This window comes from Engystomops pustulosus, chromosome 8 (assembly GCF_040894005.1).
Source record: "Engystomops pustulosus chromosome 8, aEngPut4.maternal, whole genome shotgun sequence".
NCBI classification, from domain to species: Eukaryota; Metazoa; Chordata; class Amphibia; order Anura; family Leptodactylidae; genus Engystomops; species Engystomops pustulosus.
In genome coordinates this window covers 126,020,659-126,044,361 of record NC_092418.1, presented here as the reverse complement: position 1 = coordinate 126,044,361, position 23,703 = coordinate 126,020,659, and the positions used below count along the sequence as shown (strand labels likewise).

At 50.1% G+C, this 23,703-nt stretch overlaps 2 protein-coding genes across 4 annotated transcripts in view; one reads left to right on the top strand and one right to left on the bottom strand.

Moving 5' to 3' along the window:
- Positions 1–725: 725 nt before the first annotated feature.
- PRPF40A (pre-mRNA processing factor 40 homolog A) lies at positions 726–22,877 on the bottom strand. Of its 2 annotated transcripts, none has more exons than XM_072122494.1 (27): positions 22,821–22,877; positions 19,906–19,983; positions 18,939–19,061; positions 18,778–18,861; positions 18,648–18,669; positions 18,214–18,233; positions 18,048–18,122; positions 17,843–17,953; positions 17,635–17,755; positions 17,400–17,427; positions 16,350–16,619; positions 14,826–14,934; positions 14,650–14,714; positions 14,402–14,566; positions 14,210–14,318; positions 11,691–11,841; positions 11,231–11,364; positions 11,023–11,137; positions 10,848–10,939; positions 10,538–10,654; positions 10,000–10,137; positions 9,086–9,181; positions 8,577–8,663; positions 7,523–7,622; positions 7,346–7,407; positions 4,035–4,214; positions 726–1,194 (listed from the first exon to the last, which is right to left on the bottom strand). In XM_072122494.1, exons 1-27 carry the CDS (start codon positions 22,860–22,862, stop codon positions 1,102–1,104), a joined length of 2,787 nt encoding a protein of 928 aa, XP_071978595.1. In that variant the 5' UTR covers positions 22,863–22,877; the 3' UTR covers positions 726–1,101. The 2 variants fall into 2 exon arrangements, with proteins under 2 accessions (XP_071978595.1, XP_071978596.1); XM_072122495.1 differs by having other exon boundaries at positions 4,059–4,214.
- Positions 22,524–23,703, top strand: part of ARL6IP6 (ARF like GTPase 6 interacting protein 6) — a 28,057-nt gene continuing 26,877 nt past the window's right edge. Inside the window, exon 1 of one of the 2 annotated variants that reach the window (XM_072122496.1) lies at positions 22,524–22,672. The gene's annotated coding sequence lies outside the window, so the exon portion shown is untranslated. The remainder of the gene's footprint in view (positions 22,673–23,703) is intronic. The other variant, XM_072122497.1, reaches the window with a different exon arrangement.

Below are 23,703 nucleotides of genomic sequence, written 5' to 3'. Positions count from 1 at the left end.
TACCAGAGGAGGGAGCACACCCCAGTATGTCAGTACCAGAGGGGGGAGCACACCCCAGTATGTCAGTACCAGAGGAGGGAGCACACCCCAGTATGTCAGTACCAGAGGGAGGAGCGCACACCAGTATGTCAGTACCAGAGGGGGGGAGCACACACCAGTATGTCAGTACCAGAGGGGGGGAGCGCACACCAGTATGTCAGTACCAGAGGGAGGAGCGCACACCAGTATGTCAGTACCAGAGGGAGGAGCGCACACCAGTATGTCAGTACCAGAGGGAGGAGCACACACCAGTATGTCAGTACCAGAGGGGGAGGAGCATACACCAGTATGTCAGTACCAGAGGGGGAGGAGCACACACCAGTATGTCAGTACCAGAGGGAGGAGCACACACCAGTATGTCAGTACCAGAGGGAGGAGCACACCAGTCAGTGTACTTGGTTTACAATCCCTCATCCTGGTGGTTTCTTTTAAAGATCTTTTCCATTCTCACCAATCGCTACTTTGAATCTTTGAATACTTTAAAGCGCATTGTTCTGCATTAACCTCAATATTTCCACCTCCCTGCAGTCAGATGGGTGGAGTCCAGCCCTGGAGAGCCTGATTAGCATAATTCTAGGCTACAATATGCTAATGACAGACCTTACCGTCAGGGGGTGGTCCTGCTCCTAATGCTGAAAAATAAAGAAACCAAAAAGCCAATTCTCTAATAAATACTAGAACAAAACTAAAAGACGAGGCTTTAATACTTCATAAAAATGTACAAAAATAGCCCGGTCAGAGGTCACCGCAGGAATATCACTGGAGGAGAAGATTCTGTGTAACCAGAACCACAGTCCGGACCCCCTGGAGCCCCCGGGGGTAAATGGATTTCATCCAAAACAAAGTTGATTTAATGGGTGACGGATAATCAGGCGCCACATTCTCTTATTAGTTACTTAAGGCAAAAATGTGGAGAGGACGAAAAAAAAAGAAAATTTACAACTTTTTGAGTTTTTAACCTTCAGCGTTTGTTCTCCGTGGAGATTCCTTTGTACATGGAGCGGCGCTGGAGGAAGGGGAACCAGAAGAATTGGGCGACGGTCACATTGTATTGTCTTCTTCCTACTGATCGTCGTCCAGCTGCTCCAGGAGGGTTCTCCGCCGCTTCTCCAGTTCTCCTTCACTTAGTTCACTCCCAGACGTGTCCCAATTACCCTGCAAAGAGCAGAACAGAACCTTTACCTCATGGGGGGAGAGCGGGGACTTACCTCACTGTACCCGCAACAGAAATACAACTTCACCGGATACTACAGGGAACCTGTCATCAGAAATTACCATAATAAGTCAGGTATATGGTCAGGCAGTGTTACACCTTCTAGGTCAGTGATGGGCAACCTTTTGAGCTTGGTGTGTCAAAATTCGCCCAAAAAACGAGCATAACTCGGGCGGTGTGTCACCTTGACAAAAAAACATAATTTTGTGATATTTATAGTTTAAATAACAAATCTGTATACTATTTAACTTCTAGGGTACTTTAACCGTAGGTTGCCTGATTGATCCTACCATGTACTGCCATTCTACAGTATACTACAGTATAATACAGTCTGGCAGTATATGGGGATATTCCCAATCATCTATTACTATGTGCAAATCGCACATTATAATAGATTGCTTACAATCAGACAGGTGTGGAAATGCTTAGTAACCTGTGAACTTTCATGACAGAGAGGGCGCAAGCACCGCTGTCTGCATCTCCCTCATGCCCTCTTGGCATGGAGAAGGTGTGAGGAGCATAATAATCGTAATGTCCGGCGATTTGCAAGGCATTGCGATTATTTCAGGGCTTGTACGTCACAAAACTGACACACAAGCCCTGATGACTGTCTTCTATCATACAGTGCACTGACCTTACTTACTATATGATGAGAGTGGTTGTCCTCCCTTGCCCCTGCTGTGGAGATGGTCAGTGTAGAGGTGGCAGCTGCTGGGACATCACACAAGGCAGCAGCGATGTGACCTCTGTCTGTGCTGCCATCCTCCCCCCCCCACAACTATCAGGAGCTGCAGAGGAGCCTCCTGGGTGTATGGCCGGGTCACCTCTCCTGCTGTGCCCCATGCTGATACCTGTGCTGACTGGAGACACTAGGCACAGCTCACACATGTGGAGGGGCCGGCCCGGGGGAGGAGGAGGAGGGGGGAGTGCCGGAAGCTCAGTGCAATCTCTCAGCCTCCTGGCTACTGCACCTGATCATGTAGGATGAAACTTAACTCTCAGGCAGCCGTGTGTCAGTGAAAATGGCTACACGTGTCAGCACTGACACGCGTGTCATAGGTTAGCCATCACTGATCTAGAGGATGTTACAGAGAGAGTATAACACTGAAGTCAAGCTCTCCTCACCTCTTCCTCTGTGATTGACATTGAGCATCAAACTTCAGGAGTTCTGGTTAGTGACTTCTCTGGATGCAAGACCATCAATTACAGTGAAGGAGCTTTCTGAGGCAGGGAGAGCTGGACTTCAGTGTTAAACTCTCCGCCTCCTTGACTTTACACAACCAATTTACATCTCACTTCAGAGTAGATTTTCTGGATAATGCAGCCGCACAGGACCATGAAAGACACAATCTGGAGGGGGACCGGCTGCCTGACCACACACTGCTAGTGGCTTATTAGACCAATTTCTGATGATAGGTTCCCTTTAACTCTGAGGCTACAGTGGTGATATCATATAACGCCTAACACTGGACTCAACCGTGTCCAGCTGAGGCCAGTGCATTGGAAGGCAACACGTCGGATGACGCTCTACCACTACAAATGGCGCCGCCATCCGTTTATTCAAGGGTCCACAATACACCTCCTACTCGGCGCTTCCTTAGGTCTAAAACATTCCATAAAATAACAGCACATGTTCTTTGATAATTATGTGATAGTAATAAATAAGAAATACACGGCAAATATGTGAATACGTGTAAAATAAAGAACAATACGAGTAAAAGGAAATAGATTCCTGTAAGAAATGTCCTGGCGGTTTATCAGGATGGATCCTGATGGGGGATTTCCTTTCCGATGGTCACATCCTTTGCATGAAAGGAAACTACATGTCCAGGTAGATCTGGAGCCATGAACCATCAGCACCTCCTCTATGTGCTGCACCGCACCCCCGCACAGGATTCGGGAATTACAGGAAACAATGCGGACACAAGCAGGAGATGGGAGAGACAAGTCAAGTGATCCGGCAACGGGCCTCCCATTGGGCACCCAGTCACCGGCAACGGGCCTCCCAGTGGGCACCCAGTCACCGGCAACGGGCCTCCCAGTGGGCACCCAGTCACCGGCAACGGGCCTCCCAGTGGGCACCCAGTCACCGGCAACGGGCCTCCCAGTGGGCACCCAGTCACCGGCAACGGGCCTCCCAGTGGGCACCCAGTCACCGGCAACTGGCCTCCCAGTGGGCACCCAGTCACCGGCAACGGGCCTCCCAGTGGGCACCCAGTCACCGGCAACGGGCCTCCCAGTGGGCACCCAGTCACCGACAACGGGCCTCCCAGTGGGCACCCAGTCACCGACAACGGGCCTCCCAATGGGCACCCAGTCACCGACAACAGGCCTCCCAATGGGCACCCAGTCACCGGCAACAGGCCTCCCATTGGGCACCCAGTCACCGGCAACGGCCTCCCATTGGGCACCCAGTCACCGGCAACGGGCCTCCCAGTGGGCACCCAGTCACTCTCCCGAGACGGGAGGCGCTATACCTCGGTCCATATGCCAGTGTGATCAGAACATCAGCGCCTGGTAACAGGGAGCAGGAGGGGCCCGGAGGTCCAGTGCAGGTTCAAAAACAACGAGTAAAACGCAAAATATTAAAAAATTAAACATAAAAAAAAATAAAAAAAAAAAATATCAATGTAACGAGGCCGCGTTCACCCCTGTATTTGGGCTTCTGTTATTATATTTCACCTACAAGTGATGACAGAAGTAACCAATCCGCTAAAACGTCCGGTGATACCACAGGATAAAACAGCTGCATAAAGTAATGGACATGGTGACGAGCCGTTACCTTTGTGGTCTTAGCGCCACTTACAGAGTCTTTCACCGCTTTCCTCTTTGGAGATTTCTGTTTGGATTCATTTTTCTGTCTCGATCGCTCTTTGTCGTTTTCCTTGTCCCTTTCCCTTTCTCGGTCTCGATCCTTTTTCTCCCTTTCTTTTTCTTTCTCTACTTCAGATTCTGGAGAATTCTGGGAGGGGAGAAGCAAAAAGTATTACAATAAACTAATGATAATTCTGGGGATATCGCAAATACATTGCACAACGCGATAAATAGAGAGGGGTTTTCCAGGAGACTTCTGGAGCCGCAGGGGGAGCAGCAGCCGAGACACAGGACACGGAGCCGCGGACTGCAGGGGGAGCAGCAGCCGAGACACAGGACACGGAGCCGCGGACTGCAGGGGGAGCAGCAGCCGAGACACAGGACACGGAGCCGCGGACTGCAGGGGGAGGAGCAGCCGAGACACAGGACACGGAGCCGCGGACTGCAGGGGGAGCAGCAGCCGAGACACAGGACACAGAGCCGCGGACTGCAGGGGGAGCAGCAGCCGAGACACAGGACACGGAGCCGCGGACTGCAGGGGGAGCAGCAGCCGAGACACAGGACACGGAGCCGCGGACTGCAGGGGGAGGAGCAGCCGAGACACAGGACACGGAGCCGCGGACTGCAGGGGGAGCAGCAGCCGAGACACAGGACACAGAGCCGCGGACTGCAGGGGGAGCAGCAGCCGAGACACAGGAGACGGAGCCGCGGACTGCAGGGGGAGCAGCAGCCGAGACACAGGACACGGAGCCGCGGACTGCAGGGGGAGGAGCAGCCGAGACACAGGACACGGAGCCGCGGACTGCAGGGGGAGCAGCAGCCGAGACACAGGACACAGAGCCGCGGACTGCAGGGGGAGCAGCAGCCGAGACACAGGAGACGGAGCCGCGGACTGCAGGGGGAGCAGCAGCCGAGACACAGGACACGGAGCCGTGGACTGCAGGGGGAGGAGCAGCCGAGACACAGGACACGGAGCCGCGGACTGCAGGGGGAGGAGCACCCAAGACACAGGACACGGAGCCGCCGACTGCAGGGGGAGCAGCACCCAAGACACAGGACACGGAGCCGCCGACTGCAGGGGGAGCAGCAGCCGAGACACAGGACACGGAGCCGCAGACTGCAGGGGGAGCAGCAGCCGAGACACAGGACACGGAGCCGCGGACTGCAGGGGGAGCAGCAGCCGAGACACAGGACACGGAGCCGCGGACTGCAGGGGGAGGAGCAGCCGAGACACAGGACACGGAGCCGCGGACTGCAGGAGGAGCAGCACCCGAGACACAGGACACGGAGCCGCGGACTGCAGGGGGAGCAGCAGCCGAGACACTGGACACGGAGCCGTGGACTGCAGGGGGAGCAGCAGCCGAGACACTGGACACGGAGCCGTGGACTGCAGGGGGAGCAGCACCCGAGACACAGGACACGGAGCCGCGGACTGCAGGGGGAGGAGCACCCGAGACACAGGACACGGAGCCGCGGACTGCAGGGGGAGCAGCACCCGAGACACAGGACACGGAGCCGCGGACTGCAGGGGGAGGAGCACCCGAGACACAGGACACGGAGCCGCGGACTGCAGGGGGAGGAGCACCCGAGACACTGGACACGGAGCCGTGGACTGCAGGGGGAGCAGAACCCGAGACACTGGACACGGAGCCGCGGACTGCAGGGGGAGCAGCAGCCGAGACACAGGACACGGAGCCGCGGACTGCAGGGGGAGCAGCAGCCGAGACACAGGACACGGAGCCGCGGACTGCAGGGGGAGGAGCAGCCGAGACACAGGACACGGAGCCGCGGACTGCAGGGGGAGCAGCACCCGAGACACAGAGCGAGCAGCAGCCGAGACACAGGACACGGAGCCGCGGACTGCAGGGGGAGGAGCAGCCGAGACACTGGACACGGAGCCGCGGACTGCAGGGGGAGCAGCACCCAAGACACTGGACACGGAGCCGCGGACTGCAGGGGGAGGAGCAGCACCCGAGACACAGGACACGGAGCCGGGGACTGCAGGGGGAGGAGCACCCGAGACACAGGACACGGAGCCGCGGACTGCAGGGGGAGGAGCAGCCGAGACACTGGACACGGAGCCGCGGACTGCAGGGGGAGGAGCAGCACCCGAGACACAGGACACGGAGCCGGGGACTGCAGGGGGAGGAGCACCCGAGACACAGGACACGGAGCCGCGGACTGCAGGGGGAGCAGCACCCGAGACACAGAGCGAGCAGCAGCCGAGACACAGGACACGGAGCCGCGGACTGCAGGGGGAGGAGCAGCCGAGACACTGGACACGGAGCCGCGGACTGCAGGGGGAGCAGCACCCAAGACACTGGACACGGAGCCGCGGACTGCAGGGGGAGGAGCAGCACCCGAGACACAGGACACGGAGCCGGGGACTGCAGGGGGAGGAGCAGCACCCGAGACACAGGACACGGAGCTGGGGACTGCAGGGGGAGGAGCAGCACCCGAGACACAGGACACGGAGCCGGGGACTGCAGGGGGAGGAGCAGCACCCGAGACACAGGACACGGAGCCGGGGACTGCAGGGGGAGGAGCAGCACCCGAGACACAGGACACGGAGCCGCGGACTGCAGGGGGAGGAGCAGCACCCGAGACACAGGACACGGAGCCGCGGACTGCAGGGGGAGCAGCAGCCGAGACACAGGAGACGGAGCCGCGGACTGCAGGGGGAGCAGCACCCGAGACACAGGACACGGAGCCGCGGACTGCAGGAGGAGCAGCACCCGAGACACAGGAGCCGCGGACTGCAGGGGGAGCAGCACCCGAGACACAGGACACGGAGCCGCGGACTGCAGGGGGAGCAGCACCCGAGACACAGGACACGGAGCCACGGACTGCAGGGGGAGCAGCACCCGAGACACAGGACACGGAGCCGCCACCCTACGGACAGGGGAGGATATCTATTCCCCATGGAATAACCCTGAAGCATCTTTACTACATGACCCTCCATTGCTCTGCTCCTCTGTTATTCCCCCTGGAAATGTGGGAGTAACATGACAACCGGTGGAGACGGTTCCCCCTGAGGACAGCGCCATAGAGTCAGCGCTAATTGGATGCCGTCAGTTGTGCATGGACGCCCTAATGAGGAACCACCAGGGATTTCATTAGTCATATATCTGGAAACTAGCTTAAAAAAAAAAAAAAAAAAGGACATCATATACTTTCTATATCACAAAACAAAATTAGAATTGGTCTAATAATAATAATTCAAAAAAAGACCTTAAAAAAAAAAAAAAAAACAATGACTACTGGACGACTGTCACTCACAGACTTGTGTCTTCTCTTTTTACTCTTTTTCTTGTGCTTTTTCGCCTTTTTATAACTTTTTTCTGCGAAACAAACATATAAACAATGGAAAATGAATGAGCAATGAAAGTGACAGGAAACACAAGAACCAGAGCTGCAGCCTCTCCCCATCACACACTGAGCAGAACCAGAACTGACCCGATTCTCCACTAGTGGAATGTTCAGAGCCCGAGCGTGAATCCGATCGCTGTCTCTTCTTTTTCGTGTGGTTTTCATCATCTTCTTCGGATTCAGAGCCCTAAAAATGTAGAAACAGAGGACAAATTTCTATAAGTTTTTCTGCCAGGAATAACCATTTTTATATGTTGATGATCTGGACTTTATGATTTTTCTAGGGAAAGGTTTTTTTTTTGCTTGTTTTTTTTATACTACTTGTAAATGCAAAGTGTCGCCACATTTATCACAAACTCCTCTAGCTGCAGGTTCTCAGAGCCCTAGTTACTGACTGATCTCCTTATAGTTACAATTGGTTTCCCTTAGATCCCAATATATCAACTTTATCATTTTACCTGATATCCAGGGACATCTGTAGCGAGTACAGGTGGGCGTGGCCTCAGGCTGAATCCAGAAGCTCCACCCATTGTCTCTCTCCATGCAGCAGTAATAACATGTGACCAGGGTGACATCATCTCTGGTCCTTTAGCCTTCTTACATTACTAAACTGTACACCAAGCATATGTCATAAAATCCCAGCAGCCTGCATGGAGAGGAGTAGAAGTGCATGCAGCCTGCTGTGATCTTATGTGGTCAGGTATGTGCATGGGGTACAGGTTACGAATGTTAGGGGGCTAAAGAACCTGAGATGAGGTCACCCTGGTCACATGACATCAAGCCACACCTACAACTTGCTCTTGATGCCCCTGGATAACAGGTAAGTTAATAACTCTGATTTTATGGAGATGTGAAGGAAACAAATTTTAGCTTTAGGAGGGGGTCAGTTACAAGGGCTCTGGGGAACCTACGAGTAGCTGTATTCATGAAGAATGTGGTGCCAGGGTAATTGATACAGAAAGTAATTGTAGAACTTTTCTTCATACAAACAATAACAATTAATTGGGAACAATTCTGTGAAGTGATGAATGGGTCACAGGGAAGGGTCACGGTTATTCAATAGCAAAACACTGATGTCCTTTAGTCCAGGCCCATCACGAGATAAAAAACATCTATAGACGTAACCAGAGACATCACTGACCGAGCGTGAGCGCGATCGCTTCCTGTGGTGTTTCTTAGACTTCTTGGAGTGCTTTTTGTTTTTCGAGTGATGATGCTGACATTCATGCTGGAGGGAGGACAAGTAACAGTGAGATATAGAGGATTATATATTCATATATTCAATGCACAAGTTCACAAAGTAACTAAGTAATTGTGTCTTGGATCACTGGGGGAAGAGGTAAAACAGACATTAAGCTTATGGTAGGGAATACAGGACCTGAAAGGGTAATTTTTATCTAATATTCGTAACATATCCATGAAATAGGTTTCCAATATCAGATTAGTGAAGGTCCGATCCCCCCCCCCAGATTATGTCCATAACATATAATATACAGCACAGGAGCAGATGATGCTCTTCTCTGTTGGAACAGTCACTGCAGTTTAGCTCACGCTGAAATGAATGGGCCCTGATCTGTAGTGACCCGGTCTGCCCACTGCACGGCGCTGAGGCGCTACACAACATAAATCAGAGTAGAAGAAAACACAAACCTCTAGTGTGTGCATAAAATCTTTGAATATCCTCTTCCGCTCAGATTCCAGCGTAATGACCTCGAACGCCGGCTCCTTAATAAATCTCTCCCGTACCTAAAGAGAGAAATAAACTGAGAAAATACACGGCTGGGAAATCACAGTTACATCGACTTCCACACAATGTGAACAGGGCAAAAATAAACCACCATCAAAATCCATCCCGATAAACCAGGGACATTCCCCATAGATCCAGGCACCGGGACTGTGGGATCTTCTTATAGGTCTTATACATCTATTCCTTCTAAAATCAAATTATTGTGATGAGCCAGAAGGGTGGAGGGGGAGCGTTACTAGAGCCCCTCTGTGCTGCATCTACACTGCACCGGAGCACTTTCCCTCCTACTGTGCGAGTACAGAAACAGAGGGAGGGGGAAGTGCTGAGGGATCAGGGGTAGGGGACACAGTAACAGTACAGAGGAGCTATGGTAATGTCCCCAGAACCTTTCTGGCTCAATAGTAAAACTTGATTGTAAAAGTAAGGAGGCCATGGATAACAAATATTCTTCTCAGACTGCCCCCCCGCCACCTGTTGCGACTCACACAGTGGGGGAAGGGGAGTTCTCTGGCACAATGTAACAGCCTATGAAGCAACAACATGGAGGGGCTGAGGTAACAACCCCTGAACCCTTCAGGCTCATTGCCATGATTTTTCCCAGTACCTGGATCTATGGGTAATGTCCCTGGTTTATCGGGATGGATTTGATGGTAGATTAACGGATTTTCAACACAGAAATAATTCCGTCACATGGGAATAACCCATATAAAGACAAATCGAGCAGAGATCTCATTCATTGTATGGCGCTAGTGACATTCAGGCTACACCTGAACGCTCCGTACTACATGTGCAGAGTAGATCATTGAGTGACACCTGCCTCCTCCCAGGACGACTCCACTTCTATGGGCGGCGCGGCCTGCTTCAGCATGCTCTTGAAAGCAGATTCCTTCCTCTTCATCTTCCGTGCCTCCTCTTTTTCACGCTCTCGCTCCCGAGCTTCTGCTTTTTCCAAAAGCTGCAAACAAACCAGTTAAGTGAGAAACGATTTAAAGAGGAGCGAGGACCTGTCACCCATAAAAAGTGAGCAGCTCCTAGCGCCATCTGCGATGCAGCAGTGTTACCCCACTAGCCCTATCAGAACCCGCCGATAACGCTGGCAGACCAAAACCAATTTCACAGCTCTGCTAAACTGCACACTGTGTCCTGGCACCAGCTCCAGTCTGATAACTATCTGGTCCGATTAATGAGGAAGCGTAAATTAGACAAGTGATGTGAACAAGTCCGGCCCTGGAAAGAAGCCATGATCCTGGTAAACTCTACCCCATCACTGTGCTCTGCACTATACAAAGTGATTCCTTATATTACACAAGGTTTACGATGCATGTACTGCACTTGGGATGGACGTTGTAACTTACACTATTGAAAGCGAGCTTAATATTTCCAGCATCCAACGTCGTGGCCCTTTTTGTAGAACTGATAACCATAACAAAATCCTCAAACGTTGTGCGAAGTTCCACTACAAAACCTTTGTCCTGCGAATAGAAGACCGTTTGATAAAATGTTAATGAGGATGCAAGTAGTGATGGAGACAAATGTCACCGATGTCTCCATATCTAGCAGCGTCTCGCTCATCGTTCTGCTCCTGGATGCATGGAGCCCCTCACCACAGCTGTAGGTCCCAGTGATGGAGTCTGCATTTGCAGGGACCATGCTGTGAATACTCACCCTCAGAATATCCTTGATTATTTTCTTCTCATCATGATATCGAGCTTTAAGACCTTCTACATAAAACTTGAAAAGATCTAGAGCCGTGGAACCTGCAAAATGCGAGAAGGAATGTTACATAATTTTGTAACAAACATCTGACACAACTTTGTCTACACAGATATAACCTGCATACCTGGCTGCCCGAGCATGTTGGCAAAGCGTATATCCGAGCTAACAGTAGGATACAGCTCCATCCAGGATGACATGGAATGCAACTGCCCGTGTTCATGCAATTCATCCAGAAATACCTGAAACCAGAGTTACAAGGATGATCAAAATCCTTTAGAAAGATGCAGAAAAATCTCTCTCCATCTCTATACATAAACAATATTGTTACGTACCTGGAAAGATTCTCTGTTCTTGCGCTGCCGCCTCCTCTCCCGTAGCAATGTCTTCTGCTTTTCCTCCTCTTCCTCTTTTTCTAAAGCGCGGATATGCTCCTCGAAGCAGATTAAGGCATCTTCCTTATCCATATCTGGAGAAGTGTAAAGATCAATGAGCAATGTATTGTAATAATACCAAGGTCACTGCACCCAGCTGTGCTCCGCGAGGGAACCTTTCACCTTCCGCGTAGGAAGAAATGGGGGAAATGAAGCAGCCAGTTCTTATAGAGCAGAGAGAATAGAAGAGCAGGGGCTGAGGCACCAGGAGGAGCTGGACCGAGCCGTCAGACGAGATATGGGAAATGTTCATTAGTAACTTAATTTAGTTTAACAATGGCGGGTATTTTTTTTAATTTTTGGTAAATTCACCTTTTTATAAAAAAAATTCACATAAAAATATTGACAATAAAATACGCACTCTGCAGCTCCTCATCTTCAGCGAACGTGGGGTTGTCCATGAGGTACTGCTGAGCCTCTGACCACGTGGTGCTGTAGGTGACATTCGCCATATTGTCCAGGATGTTCTTCAGCGCCTCCCAGTTTCTCTTCCTTAGTTGCTTCGCTTGCTCCTGGAAATCACCAAGAGAACAAATAACTTGGCAACCATAAAGGAGCCGACACACAGAGCACACGGCAGTAACGTCTGATACCTCGTGGCAGAAGAACTTTCATATAAATCAGCTCTAAAGGTCACAAGGACCTGTGCCCCGTGCCCTGATCGGGGCCGTCTCGCCCACACGCAAAAAAATACAGGAGGCGCATTTCCGGCCTTCAGATCCAATAAACTGAAGTGATCGGCTACAAACAAGTCTTACAAGCCGGTGAATGTCACTGGTTCTGATCATCCACTCAAGGTTATGACATCTCATCACTCTCCAACATCATAAGAAATTACAAGACCTTCCCCCACCCCCCGAAGAATCAAATGAACATTTGTTATGCAGCACAAGTAAACTAAAAGGGGTTCTCCAGTGACAAACAGGTCAGTAGGACAGGGGGGGGGGGGGGGGGAAGAGGGGCCAGGTCAGCAGGACGGGGGGGGGGGGGGGGGGGAGAGAGGGGCCAGGTCAGCAGGACGGGGGGGGAGGGGCCAGGTCTCTTAATGTGATCTGCTGCTTAGTTCATGTCTATGGTGGTGATGGTCTAACAAGTTCATGTCTATGGTGGTGATGGTCTAACAAGTTCATGTCTATGGTGGTGATGGTCTAACAATCTAAAACGTCTTTATAATAAACCACTTTACTTCTCCGTTAACTCGTGAAAGCTGAATATTTATTCTGAGCCAAAACCAGTGGTGCTGGAAGGCACAGAACAGGTGCAGGTCTTCCCATTGTACACCCTTACCTCTGTATAGTCACTTCTATCTATAAACCTAACAGATGTGACCTGGGCCTATGCTCGACAGGGACTTGCTGAGCGCGGTAGATATTGGACCCATCTTATTAGGCAGATCCGTGCTGAACCAGCCATTGGATCCATCTTATTAGGCAGATCCGTGCTGAACCGGCCATTGGATCCATCTTATTAGGCAGGTCCGTGCTGAACCGGCCATTGGACCCATCTTATTAGGCAGATCCGTGCTGAACCGGCCATTGGATCCATCTTATTAGGCAGGTCCGTGCTGAACCGGCCATTGGATCCATCTTATTAGGCAGGTCCGTGCTGAACCGGCCATTGGATCCATCTTATTAGGCAGGTCCGTGCTGAACCGGCCATTGGATCCATCTTATTAGGCAGGTCCGTGCTGAACCGGCCATTGGATCCATCTTATTAGGCAGGTCCGTGCTGAACCGGCCATTGGATCCATCTTATTAGGCAGATCCGTGCTGAACCGGCCATTGGATCCATCTTATTAGGCAGGTCCGTGCTGAACCGGCCATTGGATCCATCTTATTAGGCAGGTCCGTGCTGAACCGGCCATTGGACCCATCTTATTAGGCAGGTCCGTGCTGAACCAGCCATTGGATCCATCTTATTAGGCAGGTCCGTGCTGAACCAGCCATTGGATCCATCTTATTAGGCAGATCCATGCTGAACCGGCCATTGGATCCATCTTATTAGGCAGATCCGTGCTGAACCGGCCATTGGACCCATCTTATTAGGCAGGTCCGTGCTGAACCGGCCATTGGATCCATCTTATTAGGCAGGTCCGTGCTGAACCGGCCATTGGATCCATCTTATTAGGCAGATCTGTGCTGAACCGGCCATTGGACCCATCTTATTAGGCAGATCCGTGCTGAACCGGCCATTGGACCCATTAGGCAGGTCCGTGCTGAACCAGCCATTGGATCCATCTTATTAGGCAGGTCCGTGCTGTACCGGCCATTGGATCCATCTTATTAGGCAGATCCATGCTGAACCGGCCATTGGATCCATCTTATTAGGCAGATCCGTGCTGAACCGGCCATTGGATCCATCTTATTAGGCAGGTCCGTGCTGAACCGGCCATTGGATCCATCTTATTAGGCAGATCCGTGCTGAACCGGCCATTGGATCCATCTTATTAGGCAGATCCGTGCTGAACCGGCCATTGGACCCATCTTATTAGGCAGATCCGTGCTGAACCGGCCATTGGACCCATTAGGCAGGTCCGTGCTGAACCAGCCATTGGATCCATCTTATTAGGCAGGTCCGTGCTGTACCGGCCATTGGATCCATCTTATTAGGCAGGTCTGTGCTGAACCGGCCATTGGATCCATCTTATTAGGCAGGTCCGTGCTGAACCGGCCATTGGATCCATCTTATTAGGCAGGTCCGTGCTGTACCGGCCATTGGATCCATCTTATTAGGCAGGTCCGTGCTGTACCGGCCATTGGACCCATCTTATTAGGCAGGTCCGTGCTGAACCGGCCATTGGATCCATCTTATTAGGCAGGTCCGTGCTGGTAGCTTCCCTATAAGCCGGATACAGAAGATATCCGCATGTTCCAACCTTACCTTTTCTTTCTTTGCTAGATTGAACAAGACGTCTTCGTAAATTTCCAGACGATCTCGCTCAGATATTGCATTCCAGACGTCTAACTCGGTAAACATCTGTTCTGCTTTTCTGGTAGACACGGGGAGAAGTGAGATTACTATCAGAGGTCCCATGTCGTGCACACAAAGCCGTTGGATTTGGGTCAGTCTTACTTGTATCGGGTGGTGGAGGTCATCTTCTCGTGATTCTCCATGAACCTCTGGAAAGTCTCCTTGGCCTCCTTATACTTCAGTCTGGCATCCTCCTTTTCTTCTTTCTCAGTCTGGACTTTGTAGACGTTGAACGCTTGTTTTTTCTCGGCGAGCTTAGCCAGGGCGCTGCAGAGGGAATGACGGAGGAGGTGACCCAATATCACATATACATATAACCCCTGCTGCCACACCCTCTGCTCCGCACTCACCTGTATCTAGGGTCATTAATAATCATCTTCATAGCTTGTTCCCACGATGCATTGGACGGTACTCGCTGGGGAAGACAATGGAGGGGTCACTATACGTAAACATTCAGATTTTACCTCCGTGTTACCAGAAGAGGAGGAAACCCAGAGAGTTACTGGATTGTTACATGATATTTTACCTTTTCTTTTAGCAGTTCTTTAAACGCCTGTTTGGCCTCCTCTTTTGTATTCCAAGTGTAAGTTTTTTTGGGAGCTTTTTCCTCCTCCGGTTCTTCTATTACAGCAGAACTAAAAACAAACAAACAAAAAATATAATATGTACAATTAATAGACCATCAGGCATTGGCTTGGAGAGAAAGATCCCCACAATCTGATGCTGACGGTCTATCCTGAGGGATAACCCTTTAATGTTCACTGTTAGAAGCGTCAACTGTGCAAAACTGTGGTCATTCAAGCAGGAGTAGTCCCAGGGCAGTCACTTCTCCTGGAGTGAAGCTGTAAATGGCTGAAGGAGACCAAGCGTTTTTTCACCAAAACCCATCTATTCACAGGGAAGAGTTAAAGGAAATCTATCAAACTCCATCCTGACAAACCAGGTAAATTACTCCTGGATCGAGGCCCCGGGACTGTGGAATCTTCTTGTATTAGTTATTCATGGCTGCTTGGAGTGCTAGGGAGGGCGTTACCAGAGTCCCTTCATGCTGAAGCTTCACAGGCTGTTACACTGTGCAGAAGCGCTTCCACCACTGAGATTCAAGCAGACCAGTGAGGACACAGCACGGAGGGTCTCTGGTTACATCCTCCAGAGCACATCTGGCTCAATAGCATAATTTTAAAAGTCGATTATAGTAGGAATGAGGCTACGGATAACAAATCTAAAAAGAGATTACCACACGGTGCCTGGATCAATGAGTAAGTGTCCCTGGTTTATCATGATGGATATTGATGGTAGATTTCCTCTGAAGATCTCTGGGACCTTTGGGAAACTCTGTTGAGCTGCAGTTTGGGTTACCCAAAGTCTCCCTGACCTACTCCATACAGAATAGGCCTTCCAGGATCAGCTGTAATGTAAGCCATAAAAAGGCTGGGAATTGATGCTCTTCAGCAGCCCTCACACCAATATGTCAGAATATTTTAAAGGGATTGGCCACTAACATAAATTGCCTATGTGCCCCGATAATAAACCCTGAATGCTCCCTAATTCATCCATCATCCGTGATGCCTTATTTCTGTGTGTAGAATCGGTGCAATCTGCATAGAAAGAAAGATCCTACAGTGGTAAATAGTAGAGATCTGCCGCAGGAGACGAGGACTCCTCCACTTCCCTGTGGGTCAGTGAGAAGAGAGAAAATGGACAAACTGGGGGCAGCCATGACAGACGTACAGAAGGAGAGAGAAACCGGAGGTAGTGCAGCTCTCACAGGAGGCAAAGACACAAACATGCACAGACGTGTCTGACTAATTTATTGAAAAGTGGCCAACCCCTTTAAGAATATATCATCATAAGGCACATTGACCATTTGTGGGCAGACTGCACAAGTCCCTTGATATCAAACTATATAACGACTCCATGGGACCCTCCTCTCAAAGTCCAGGCAACCCAAAACTCTGCAAGACCAGGAACAATCTCTGGTAAGAAATCGGCTTGGTGTCCCGCAGGGCCCGGAGTCCATCAGATGAGTGGGAGACACTTCTATACTTACTCCGGTAAAACCTCTAGTTTGGCCATTTCCTCCACGGCGCCGCTGCTGCTGACTTCATACTCCTTCTCATGTATAGAAGAGGCCACAGAGTGCGGCTGCTCCTCCACACAGTCGTTGAGCATAGTTTCACTTTCCATGGCAGGGGTGGTGGGCATAGCAAGCTCTGGTTCTGCAGCCATGGGCACCGGGGTGGTGGTACTGACCGCTTCTGCAGCCGGGGTAGTCGTCTGGACAGGAGTTACTGCTGCAGACGCTGCTGGGTCCTGTACGCTAAAAACAGAGCAAATAAATGTTACAATTTAGCAAATGACGAGTGATTGGGGGATTGGGGGGTCTGTCAGCAGCAAGACTCATTGGATAAAGGGACAGGCCACGTATCACAAGTAAAATAGAGAGCAGAGTGGCTCTGGCACTACCCCCAAACACCTCGTAAACACAATTGAGCCCCGGTTTCGTTGGGGTGACGTATGGCATGTATAGCAGTGATGTGAAGCCACAGGTGGTGCTCAGCAGGAAAACAGTGTAATCTTGAATAGGTATAAAGAAAGCCGCGGCACTCACCAGGAACGCTTCAATATTTATTCATAAAAACACAGGTGGTACAGGACGACTTTCTTTATACCTATTCACGTATCACAAGTAACACCCCTTCAAATGTCCATACAGAACTAGGACTTTTACTAAATGGGGAAGGTTCAATTTGCAATCCATGGCCTCCTCGCATCTAAACGCAAATTTTAAAATTATGCTCATGAGGAGGGATGCAGATTCACAGGATGTTACACTGTCCAGGAGCACTTTAACCCTCACACTTTGAGATTAAACGTCAGGCAGAGAGGGATAGGGGAAGTGCTGAGGAGCAGGGGGAAATGAGAGTTTAACAGCCCATGAAGCAACACCACGGAAGGGCTCTGGTAACACCTCCAGAAATCCTTATGGCTCATTAATATAATTATAAAAGTTGATTTTAAAAGAAGAGAGGCCATGGATAACAAACATAAGACTGCCACAGTCACGATGCCTGGATCTGAGTAAGGCTACTAAACATACCTGCCACTTTCTTCTGCTTTGATCATCGCTATAAAGAGAATGAAAAAAAAAAAAAATGTTACAAATCATTTTGAACAAAGTGATGGTCAAAAAGGAAACCTCTGGCCCCTTACACACTATCGGGGCAGACAGCAAACAACCAGAACTTATCAGACAGGCCATGGTTCAGTTCTGTTGCCTCCAGCCAGCACACGCTGCGAGAGTGTAAGGGGCTTAAAGGTGACATTATTCTTACCTTCCAGGTCCTCCAGCTCCTTGGGTTTGGCCCAACGAGATTCTTTTGTCTGGGAATTGTAATAGTACGGCTTCCCAGAATCCGATTTGAATTCCTTCCACGGACATTTAGATAACATTTGCTAAATTTAGAAAGAAAAGCAAAAATGTAATGAATGGCTCTGCTCTGCATCTCTGTATCCACACATACAACTTACACCATGTCTCACCTCTACTGGGCTTTTCATTTCATCCGGCTTCTCCCAGGTCGACTGCTTGGTTTCAATGTTATAATAATAGGTTCTACCATCTGGTGATTTATGCTCCGTCCACAAAGATTTCTGCAAGTAGGAACAAAAAAAATAATAATAATTTGGTGTAAGAACAGGAAAACAAATCAACGCTGCTGGAGACGGGATGGATGAAGTAAATTACCGGTTTGGCCGGTTCTTCATTAGCACCGCTATTAGCTGTAATCGATGGCGGCGCTGAAATTACAGGATGTGGCGACTAGGAAGAAAGCGAGATAACAATTTAATACATTTCTACCTTTAATGAACAGAAGATATGTAACACAGGTCCTACAGCTCAGGAAACTTACCGGGGTAAGTGCAGGTTGGGCTGGAAGCGGGGGAAGAAAAGTGTAAAAATAAGTTCTAGGTTATTTGCGGTTCCAGGTGACAGATAAGTGCAGAACATACAATACAGGCAGAAAAAGTCATTTATGGAATCAAACAAGAGGTGGGTGCAGTAGGTTGTCAGAGCCGCCCCCATGGGCTTCACTACACTGCACTATTAATCCTAAACATTTAACCACCCCCCCTGCCTCTAATGGGGGCAATTATAAACGGCCAGCCCTAAGTGCTGGAGGGTACGAGAAAACAAAATGAAAGTAGATACAAATCACACATATAAAGTCTATACTTTGTATTAATATTTGTATCAGGCTCTGAGTGGGTTTATCATTTATTCTTCAATGCAAATTGACTAAAGGCTCCGATGAATGTGAGGGGCTCAGAAAACCCTTTTCCTTACCTAATGAGGGATCCACACCCGGCTGAGGAAAAAATACAAACATAAACCATTAGCAGTTATATGAAACGTTGCATCAACCGGATAAAAAAAATAAATAAAACACAGGGATGAAAAAGCTTAGATACATTACCTGGATACCTGCTGGTAACGTGCCCGGCGCTACGTGAGTGGTCATCATCATGCCGGACATGAGAGGGGGAATCATAGGAGCCATCTGCATGGAGAGATGGAAGGAGCTCATTACAACTAAATGCACAATGTATTATAAAGGAGTCTTTTGTAACCACCTACCTGACCCATTTGATGAGCGGCCATTGGTGTCATCAAGGGTGGGATCATCCCTGGTGGAGCCAAACCTGGCCTTGGAGGTAGGCCACCCATTCCTACAGCAGGGTAATGGGCAACAGGACTCATCTACAGAACAAACAACATTAATATCATAGGACAGAAAAATACAAAATCACAGGTCAAAGCGGTAACATATTCCGGAGCACGGCATCAATGTGACCCTCTCTACACTGGAGGCTGTAGCCACGCTTTTCCCTTTAGTTATTGGGAGATCATCCCCGATGCCGACTATCCGTCTATATAAGGTTCTTCCTGTAAAGGGGCTGTCCAGGATTATGACACCCATCAGGTACCTCCTCCTGTCATCGCTACAAACCATAGAGGCCTCAGAGGCGGGCGCCGGGCCCAGTACTCTCCAGGGAACGGCAGGAAACATGCTGGATCAGAGGCAATAAGAGGCCTGACTGGTTCATGATCGCAATGTACAATATTTCATAATCAATACAATCCCTTTAAAACAAATTTACCTTCGAAAATAAACCAGAGGCAGTCACTCATAGATGCAGACATCTTCTTGTATGTGTCCATGGCTTCCTTCCTTCTAAAATCAAAATTATGCTGAGGGAAGTGCTCCAGCACAGTGTAATAGCCTGTGATGCTGCAGTAGGGGGGAGCTCTGGTAACGTCTGCAGGAGACCTTCTGGTTAATTAGCATAAATTGTAAAAGTTGATGTCAGAAGGAAGGAGACCATGGATAGCAAACATGATAAGAAGATCCCACAGTCCCGGTGCCTGGATCTATGAGTAAGAACAGCCCCCCCCCCCGGCCATGGATGGAGCATGCTACTGCAGTGATCTGGCTAATCTGCAGTACCACACAGGACCACTGCACATGTGAGGCGCTATTGTCCGGTACAACTATTTATACATCTCACAGTATAAAAAACAAGAAAATTAGAGCGTTACTTACATATTGTGCCCTCAACATGCGAGAGCCGTTTGGATACAGCCCCGGCTGACTCGGTCCATTTGTGCCATCGCCCGAAGCCTGAAAACAAAGAATAAAGAGTCCACCGGTCACAGAGGTTGTACAGCACATTAAAGGGGCGCTCCAATCACAGAGTCATTGAGTTATATCTTGTGCAGGGCTCCAGGTTCTGGAAAGACAATGAGTCGTGCTCCTCCCTCCCGGCCCTGCACCCGGCATCACTAAGCTATTAGCTGTGACTGGAACGTTCCTGTAAGTTGCTTAGGCCGATCGACCACACTAGACAGTAGCGTGCGCAGCCAGCAGCAGTTCAGTTGTTGTGGTTCTGGTGTCATCCTAGATGGGTCCATTATTTTCCTGTGTTTTTCTATGTTATGATCGGATCGGCAGACTGCATAGAAAAATTATTATGCGAGTTCTGTCGGATGCACCTCAGGGTGTGAGCGTGCAAAACGCATCAAGATTTAAATGGAGCGTCTGGTGGTACATGCACAGTCCATCTACAGCAGTCACACAGACTAAAAGGAGCAGCTAGTAGCACATGGGGAGTACACACAACAGCGGGGGTCCCTGTGTATAAGAGATTCCCTGCCAGACTACCAGATCCCTACTGTCATCAAGACTGCTACAGGCCACACAATAATACCCATCACTGTGTTAGGGGTGTACTCCCTGACTGTGGGCATCTGCTGCTGGGAAACCTCCACTATTCGGGGGTCCTGAACTCCCTGGTACAATATTGCAGTGATGAGTATTCAGCTTTGCCATCTAATATATAAAGGGCTTTGTGGGCGTTTCTGGGTGGTTGTTGCTTGTGACTGCATCGAGTCTGGAGCAATGTAATAACAGATGACTACACCAGGGGGCGCTCTGCAGATTGCTGAGACACTTTGCCTCTTCTTTCCTAGACCACGGGTTACGCAGGTTAATTGACTTTCATATTACACACTGCTTAAAAGAGTAACAATCTATTTCCCCATGCAAGACATGTGATGTGTAGTCATGTGGTAGAAATCCTCCAATCACATCACACCCTGAGCTGCTACAATGTATTCACCAGAGACACAATTATGTTTACATCCAGAGCCTGAAAACAATGTCAAATCATTTTTCTCTTTACAGCAAGAAGAGATTTGGAAACGATGCTGAATATTATTTTAGCGCCCAATCGCTTTCCTGCGTTCAGCCGTCACGTTGATAGAAATAAAGCCGCGTTCTCACGGAGAATCAGGAGCAGAATTATAACTTGGAACATATAGATCACTCATCATTACTGTGAAGGGAAAGTTTGCACAAACGTTTTACTCGTTCTTGTATTTATTATCTATAATTCAGGTTCCCCGGATGTTTCCACGTCACAGCAGGAATGTCTCGTACGTAATACAGTGAGGCTTATCCTCACAACATTACCGAAAGCTTTGGGTTCAGGTCAGAGACTATCCTTCAGCTGACACAGACTGAGATTTGTTTCGGATTCACCAGTGGCGGCTCATTCACACAAGTTTATTTCCAGTAGACGTGAGATACCACCGATTAAAGGGGTTGTCCAAGAGTGAGAAAAAAAAAAAATCTGGAGCCAGGCTGGGCGTGTATTCACCTCCTCCATCAGTCCTGAACTCTCATGCCGTGGTCTGTCTGATCCGTGCCCTGTTTGTTTGCAGGGGTGCGACCACAGAGGAGACGTCTCTGCAGTAAAACCCTGACTCTACGCCTCTGATTCTACACAATTTCTGCGTGGAAACATCCGTGTCTTATGTTCCTGGATTCCACAGCAGAAGAAGATTTTTAGCACAAATCCGTACGGTATAAACCGCAGCCAATACGGACTGCGCAGTGCGGAGGAGGAACTCAAGGAGATTTCCATTCACTGACAGCAAGATCATTCACTGAGGAGCCGACACAAAGGCCGCGGTCACACGTACCACTAGGCGTCCATCAATACGCGACGCTAGCGCACAGGGGGAGGTCCTCGGCCCAAACGCTCATGCGTTTCCAAGAGAAACACATGCGATTGTTAAGCCGATCACATGCGTTTCCCTGGAAACACATGTGCGTTCGGGCCGAGGACCTCCCCCTGTGCGCCAGCGTCTAGCGGTACATGTGACCGCAGCCAAAGTCTATTGGAGAATAGCAGAACTTTTACTACATATTATTATGGGTTCAGATCTGTGGTGGAAGCGGCGAATCCCCCACAAATATTGGGGGTCCAGCCCTCCCCCCCCCCCTTACACTGAGCAGATGGAGGGATCGGGGATCCACTCATCAGCCTGAGGATGCTGGGAGTTGTAGTCCCGCGCCGGGCTTGAATCCACACAATGTAACCAGGGCTCAGGCCACGAGCCGCAGCACGTTGTTGTCTCGTGCACACAATGAGGAGGAAGCCGCAGCACATGAGCCGCACCGCGCTCCAGGCCGCCATTCACACACATAGACGCCGGAGAGCCGCACTCACCATGTTGTCTCCTCTCCGGCCCCGCCGCTTCCCAGCAAGGGCGACGCGTATTGGTCACCGGCACGGGGCGAGCGTGCAGTGACGTAGTGACGCCGCGCTGATAGGGGAGGGCCGGAGGGCACGGGGTTACGTCCTTGGCCAATAGCGGAGCGCGTTGCTCGGCGTGACTAAGACGCGCGCGCCGATTGGCTGCGGGGCGCGCGTGCGTGCGTGACGGAGGCGGGACACAGCTACAGGAGCGGGATATATAGCGAAGTATTACTGCGCCGCCGCCGCTGCCCGGGAGAGAGTTATAAGGTACCGGCTGTAAGGTCACAGCGGGGGCGGAGGCCTGGCGCAGCTCACCGCCTCATTACCTCACACCTACACCGGAGCCTGCAGTGACAGCTCATAACTACATACAACAGACAGCCATTGTTACACGGGATCACTTGTATACACTGACAATGGCGGCCGCGAAGCGGGAACTCCAGAAGCCGTGATACATGGCGACAGTGTCCCGCTCAGCAGCTGACTGGCGGAAGGATACCACAGACTGGAGGAATAGCACTGCGCATGCGCGGCAGAGAGATTAGGCGGCAAAATATACACCGCTCATGGCAACCAATGAAAGCTCAGCTTAGATTTATCCACAGCAGTTTTTAAAATGAAAGCTGATCTCTGATTGGTCGCCTTCAAAAACCTGAGGAGAACTACTCCTCCACATTATCCACAAATAGTAAAAAAGTTCTCGGATTGTGTATTATTTTTTAATGAGGCATTGTGAGTTCTGCATTACAACACATCCACAAACGAGCATGTAGAGTGTCAGCTCTTCGGCGCAGCGTTTACAATCGCTCGTGTCGCTGGTTTATTACTTGACACATTTTATAGTGAAGTGAAAGTTATATCTTGGAGAACATTTGATGATTTTGAGGGGATTTCTGGAATTCTAGTTTAAAGAAATCAGTCTATAATTAGATAAGTGAGCGCCGTGCTCAGCAATTTGTTGGCTCCGTTGAGATGTATGAAGCCGGACGGTCATGCTCATCCCTCTGCTCCATTACTGTCATGGAGCCACGAGGGGTCTGAGTGAGGGATGTGGGACCCCATCGGACCCCTCGTCTTCGTGATCTGTGGGGGTCTCCTCTCTGAGATCCCCGGCGATCAGCACGTTAGGCCTAACTTGAATTTGTAGGAAAACCCCTTCAAGGTTGTTGTACCAAGTGCAATCCTGAGGATGTGGGATAATCTAAGCGTGAGGGTCTGACTGCTGGGACTTCCTTCAGTAAGGACGGGGGACCTACAGCAATCTGGAGAACAGGGATTAACATCGGAGTGTCAGAAAT